This window comes from Corvus brachyrhynchos, unplaced genomic scaffold, assembly GCF_000691975.1.
Source record: "Corvus brachyrhynchos isolate BGI_N302 unplaced genomic scaffold, ASM69197v1 scaffold26, whole genome shotgun sequence".
Taxonomy (NCBI): Eukaryota; Metazoa; Chordata; class Aves; order Passeriformes; family Corvidae; genus Corvus; species Corvus brachyrhynchos.
In genome coordinates, this window is record NW_008239324.1 from 4,314,550 (window position 1) to 4,321,177 (window position 6,628).

At 47.9% G+C, this 6,628-nt stretch overlaps 1 protein-coding gene across 1 annotated transcript in view; it reads right to left on the minus strand.

Annotated features, from left to right (window-relative positions):
• Positions 1-6,628, minus strand: part of COQ9 (coenzyme Q9) — an 8,934-nt gene continuing 2,306 nt past the window's right edge. The window contains exons 2-9 of the mRNA XM_017740966.1: positions 5,963-6,134; positions 5,247-5,382; positions 4,748-4,890; positions 4,402-4,486; positions 3,144-3,248; positions 1,826-1,981; positions 1,396-1,449; positions 1-61 (exon numbers count right to left, since the gene is read on the minus strand). Coding sequence (XP_017596455.1) covers positions 26-61; positions 1,396-1,449; positions 1,826-1,981; positions 3,144-3,248; positions 4,402-4,486; positions 4,748-4,890; positions 5,247-5,382; positions 5,963-6,134 — 887 coding nt within the window. The 3' untranslated portion in view covers positions 1-25. The remainder of the gene's footprint in view (positions 62-1,395; positions 1,450-1,825; positions 1,982-3,143; positions 3,249-4,401; positions 4,487-4,747; positions 4,891-5,246; positions 5,383-5,962; positions 6,135-6,628) is intronic.

Sequence of the window (6,628 nt, forward strand, 5' to 3'; positions counted from 1 at the left end):
CACCGCCATCGCCACCGCCGCCGCCTCACCGGCGCTGGTTCAGCCCCGCCAGGTTCTTGATCTGTGGGCACAGGGAGAACGGGGTTTAGTGCCGCTGTCCCGGGGCGGCCGCCGGAGCAGGTGCCGAGGGGAGGCCCCTGTGCTGCGAGCAGTGATGCGGGGGACGAGAGGCATCACTGTGGTCTGGGGACAGGCAAGGATCAAACTGGATCCACCTCCGGCCACCCCTCTGACCGGAACCTGCACTCCCGGTCAGTAGGTTTCAGCTTGGGTTTATTTCTGCGGCCATGCAGACCTCGGCAGTGAATTTACGCTCACTCATTCATTTTGCAGAGACCTGCAGAACTCAGCACGCCTGGACAGTGCTACCCTCGGGACACCCTGGACGTGGGAGGTTCGGGATGTGTTCCCCTAATAGTTATGTATTGGGATGATTCTGCCCTAAAGCCATCTGACTACAACCCAGCCCGCTTCAGAATCCATCCAGTTCCTCCCGTTTATCTGTGCAGTGGATCTGCTGCAGGGACAGACCAAACCTCGGCAATGGGAGATATCCCAGACCCGAGAGCATCGTGTAGATGTAAAACAGAGCCCGGGATTTCTCTAGTGGAGGATCCTTTTGGCATATGCAGGTATGAAAGAGGAGAGACACTAAATTTCACCATAACTGCAGGGGGAAGGAGGTGGGAGAAATTATTGAGAAGTGCTTCATCAGTAAAAATAATTTCTAATTTATGTTCCAGCCTGTTTGTCTTGTCCTGATACAAGGTAAATGTATTTCTGGTAACAAGGAAATCACTTTGTTGCTAAATGCGATGGGAGTTGTCCAAAAATAGAATCACAGCGAGGCCCTGAAGCCCGTCAAAAGTCACTCCTGGGTACACAAAGAGCTATTTCCCAGAGGAAGTGCAGTTCCCTCTGCATGGACAGAAAGCAGTCCAGGACACTACCAAGAAGTGAATGAATTCTTGGAAGGGCACTGGGGTCAAATGAAACAGCCTGAGGAAGTCACCCTGCTGGCTCAGGGACAGGTGCCACCTCCCAAGTATCCATGGGGCCACTGACCCTCTGTCAAGATTTCCAGCACAGGGCCTGGCAGAGGGAGAGATCTTGTGACAAGCAAGGGAGGACAGTTGTATTTATTCTGGTCACCTCTCTCATCCCTAAAGCTCACCCTGCAGCTTCTGACGTATTTTCCTTATGCTCTATTACAAGTTATTTCACCACAAAACAGTGAACTAACGCCAAACTACCCAGGAAATCACCCTTAAATAAATCTAAGTTATGAAAGACGATTGTTTTTCCATGTTGTCCTCTAGATTTGGGAGGAAAACACATGATGACATTCAGAAGCAATTCTGCTCTCACAGCCCAGCTGGTTTCAGCATTACTTACAGTAACTGCAGCTCCCATCAGACCCTGGACAACGGCTTCTCCAGTGGATTGTACCTGGGAGACACAGGGAGAACACGACCTTTTGCTTCCTGCAGTTGCACTTGTGGCCCCCAAACACACAGATGGAACGGACAACAAACGTATTTGCTACAGAAAGGTGCTGACAGCACCACAGACAAGTGACAGCCGCAGATAGGACACATGGAAGGGGTTTCCTGGGATGTCTCCTAACCATTGGGACAGTCTGACAAAGAGGGCAGCTACATGTCATTTTACTAAAAAACACATAATAGTTTATTGATTGTGAACTGACAGCAACAAGGGTGTCTCTCAGCAGATGTGGGATCTGCAGGATGGAAAAGCCAGGTGTGCCCGCATATATCCTTGGGGAGAAGGGATTTGCTGCATGCACGCTTGTCCCTAAGGTTACCTGACTGGCAGTATTGCTCATGGTCATGGCATCAGCTACTCTGTTTTCCAGGAAGCGCCAAGTATCCTCAAAGTCAGGGGACGAGTCTTGCATCATCACCAGCTCAGTGGTGTTGTAGATGCCAGTGAGCACAGCCCGGCGAGTGTACCAGTTAAACTGCAGGGGCACAGGAGGACAGAGACAAAGCTGTGATCTGAATGCACATCAAGAGTGCAGCTATCAGAGAACAGCAAGGGAAAATCACACACCCACAGCACGTTCCTTCCCCATACAGGCGAAGTTGCCATATGCAGCTGGATCTCTCAGGGCCTGTGACAAAACTCTTTCTGTTCTCTTTGTGCTCCTAAAAACCCACGTGAAGGAGTCTCTGAGGCATGAGAATACTCTGCCTGGCTCCTGGTGTTGGGAAAAGGGACCTGCTGTGAGGACTTTAAATCCCTTTACTGGGAAAGAGGGAGCAGGCTCAGCATCACGGCTTGCCCGGAAAACTCATGTAACCAGTCAGAAGGTGCAAACAAAACACCAACATTAGAACCTCTTCTAATCCCTGCATCAGTGAGACTTTAGGAACAGCTCAGTGCAGACACTAGCTCCAACATGTTGATTTGACTTGCATAACACATAAGGGACTTTCAGTTCCTGAAGCAATTGTGTTCTTTCAGTTGTCTTCTAGTTTATTCCTTTAATTTTTCAGCCATCTTATTTATTTTTCACTGCAGTAGCTTCTCTTTTATACACAGATAAAAGAAGTTTATTAAAGTAGTTTGTTAAAATGGTTCATTTAGCTTTTTCCATCTCTCCCTACATCTATAAGAATTAAAGTAATTTATTAATTGCTATAATTAAGGTTATAATTTTCTTTTATTTCCTGCCAGAAAGATGAAAGCTTTAATAAGCTACTGGTATTTTTAGGTAGGTTCTTTAAAGGTTTTCAAGTCAAGTCTGTAAATGCTACTGCTGGTGGAAGAGAGCTGTTTGACAGACCCACTGCTCACTCACTGAAAACAGGATCAACTTCTTAGTCTCAAAATCTCAACAACTTTGTCTGTATCTTCAAAAACAAAAAAGAAGAGCACTTAAGAGCCTAGGAAAGTAGGTCCTTTTAATTTGCACTAATCCCATTGGCAGTAATTTGCATTTATTCTCAGTGGCTCTTAAGAAATTAGACTGTAGTTTATAAAGACCCTTGGGTCCCTCTGCAATGTCTTCTTCACTCAACAAAGGAGCCATTTGCAGAGGGACTCAACCCCACTCCTACTTGAACCCATGATTTTGCTGAGGGGTAGAACCAGCTTGTCCCCAAAGCACAAGGACTCACATCTGTGGACTGGTCCCCAGCATAGTGCCAGATATCATCGATCATGCAGGTGAGGAGGTTGAGGCTCGAAGGGATGTTACGTGGGAGTAACAGGACACTCAGGGCCTGCAAAGGAAACACACACAGAAATAGGAGCCCAAGAGAGAAGGATGCAATTTAAGCAGACCAACAGTGCTCTGCTCTGTTATGTTTTCCCTGTTGCTGCTGACTTGCCTCCAGCTCCCAGTGACAAGTCCTCCCAGCTCTTTGCAGTCCTTACAAGCAACAGGATGTGCAGGGAACACACAGTGTGGCTGGCAAGTTCAGGCCTCACCCTGTACTGGAGCCGAAAGATCCCTGCTCAGTTCAGACATCCCTGTGCCTCTCTGGCATGGAAACATCTGAGGCTGAGCTGACTCATCCTGTGCTGTGCCCTTGTGGGTAGGGAGTCACATCTCTCATTTCTCTGAATTTGACTTTGAACTCAAGAGTGGCAACCAAGGGCAGAACAGCACCAGCCATAATGGCCCTGCTGGGATCCTGCAGCCTTTGAACATAATCACACAATGCCAGGAGAGACACAAACCACCCACATCCTTCACAAGGTAAATTATGCTAATCTGGAAGAACAACATGAAGCCTGTACTCTCTCTCTGTGCATGGGGTGCTGGATTCAGCTGCCCAGAGGCCAGCAGTGGTTCTGGACAGAGGCTGACCTCACAGCAATCTTTGCAGCCCAAGATTAGGAACTCTTTGCTTGTCACTGTGGCCACAATTCAATTCCTTTCCCACGCTGGGAAGAACGGCTTGAGAGTTAAATCTGTATTTTGAAGCATGGAGCCCTCTCAGTTCACAGCTCTACCCTCAGGCTGCCAGGGTTTTGTCAGTCAATGACAGTTTCCTGCAGCAAAGCAGTTCTGCATTTCCAGGTGTCAGGTGATCCCAGTGCAGCCACAGCAACGCTGCACAGAGCCTGACTTGCAGTGACACTGCAAATAGGACTGAGCAGAGACACAGGTTATACCCTGGGGATGCCAGATGGGTGGAGTGAACAACAGAGAGCTTTGCCTTTCCAGAACTGCGAGAAATAGTTGCTCTAAGGTCACCTTTAATTGCCTCCTTCCAAGGTTGCTCTCCTCTTGAAGGCTACTAATCATTTGAACCAGCCAGGGCTTCATTTACAACCTTGAACTAATCTGGTGGAGAGACTATGTTGAAAGTCACAGGGTGTTTAAAATACACACACGCAAAGGAGACAATGTTGGTATTACTTTTATACCTGGGGCCATTTCTCAATATATGGAATCAGCATCCTCAGTCTGGCTTCCACAGCATGCCTCAAGAATTCATCTATAGGCTTCTTCCTGGGTAAGGAAAAAAATAATTAGGAAGCACATCCAAGTTAAATTCAATTCTGATCTTGAAAGATCAATCTCCACCTGGCTTAGCATTAGATAAGCAAAGTGTTATATATCCTTCATGCCTTTGGTTCTAGTCTGTATCTGGGAAAATGGCTTTATTTGGGTAGACTACACTTTTAACTTATCTGTGTCCCAGGTGGCCTCTCTGTCTACGCAGTTCCCAAAATCTGCAAAGGAAGACATTTGTTCACACCTAGTACTCACTCTGCTTCACCCAGCTGCACTAGTTTCTGCTCTTTCTCCAGCAGCTTGGACAATTTGGTGTTGCACTCAGACACGAAGTGCAGGATCAGTTCACTGCCATCACTGTGAAACATCCCTGCTGCAGCAACAGAGAGGCCCAGGGTCTGTAGGGAAGAAGGGAGAAGCACAGACCAGGTCAGACACTGCCAAGAGGGATCCAGCTAGAAAAAGTTTCATTAATTTTGTGGAAGACATTATGTGAATTTAAACAAAACAACGCTGCATTAAAAAGCACTTCCTGTACATGTTTTCCTCTCTTTAGGATCACTACTCTACCTCATGCCTTAGTCTAACTCTGAGGGGGTTATCTGTAGCAGCTGGGTTTCATTCCGGCCCAGTAGCATTTGCTGACTTAGGTGCATCGCCCAAGAGTATGTGGGGGAAGCATGCAGGCCTGGCTGTCTCTGCACTTCAGCTCCATCCAGTTTTCAACTGGTTTGTTGCTTCTCTCCCCACATACCTTGGCTCCCTCTGCAATGGCCTCTGCAGTCCAGCCATGTTCAGGCACAAACTCCAGCGCCGCTGTGAGGATTCGATGCTGCAGCTGCTCCTCGCTCTCATAGTCCTCAGACTCCTGGCCGCCCTGGCCAGTGTAACTATGAGAAGGTATTGTTACAGTGAGGGGAATGTCACCACCAAACATCAGAACCCTGGACTCTGCCACTCACTCACTGACACCAGGCACATTTTGAGACATGCTTAGTATAAATCTGGCCTCCTCCAGTAAAATCCTTCCCTGTCCAGAAAAACGATTCTTAACGCACCTTTGCTGTGAGAGAAGAGAAAAATAAGGGAAGGAGGGCTCAATGCAGATGCCTACACAGAGACCAATCAGCCCCACATTCCCCCTCCTTTACAGAAAACTAAACTACAACCTTTTCTAACACGGGCATATGGACAACATATTGTCCCTATTTTTTTAGATTTACACAAAAATCCAGAAGCAAAGACATACCCTTTGCAGACAAGAAAGCTTCCCTCTTGAAAGCAAGTCCCATACTGTTTCCATGGTGGAATTTGCACTGTCACAGCAAACCAGCTCTCTAGCTGCTACAGTCTGGGGCTCCTTAACTCTGGATCTTGTTGTCTTCAAGTTTCAGATGCGAGTTTCAGGAAAGCAAAAGCCCTCCAATCCCTCTGCCCGTGGGACAGTGCCAGAAGGAGCTGGTGAGTTACCTGGGGCGAGGGCCCTGGGGTTCCTCTTCAGGCTGGTGCCCAGCTGGAGGCGAATCAAAGCGCTGCTGAGAGGAAGATGTCAATGGCTCCTTCCTGTGCTCGTCGGATGCTCTCCTCAGCGTAGCCGAGGCCTGGAGAGCACGGAGTGGTGGGTAGTGCTGGCACCTGACCACTGCAAGGGAAACCAAGAGTCAGCATCTCCTTCCCACACCAGGACACACAGAAAATTCAGGTGGAGAGTTGTGGTGAACACAGCTGAAAAGAACAGAAATTCGTAGAGCCTTTTTTTACGCTTCTGATTAGTGCCAGTCTCAGCTGAGCTCATGTCTACGTGAAAAAAAATAAAGCAAAAATGTTTTGTGAGGGAAAGAACAGTGAAAATGGCATGTATTGCAAATAGTTTCCCAATCTTGGACTGGAAACCAGGCACCCAAACATGCCCTGTCCCCTTTTTAGCCCTGATTAAGGGGTTAGGTGGAAGGCACTGACCTCCGAGCAGGGGCCAAGAGGCAAGTCCTACTCGGGAGCCGAACAGCCGTGACAGACACCACATCGTAATCACTGACCGATTACTCAACGACACTCTGGGGGGAACTTTTAATTTAGCCGCTGGTTTTTGGGTTCGTTGGTTTGTTTTTTTTTTTTTTTAACAAATTTCGTTTCACG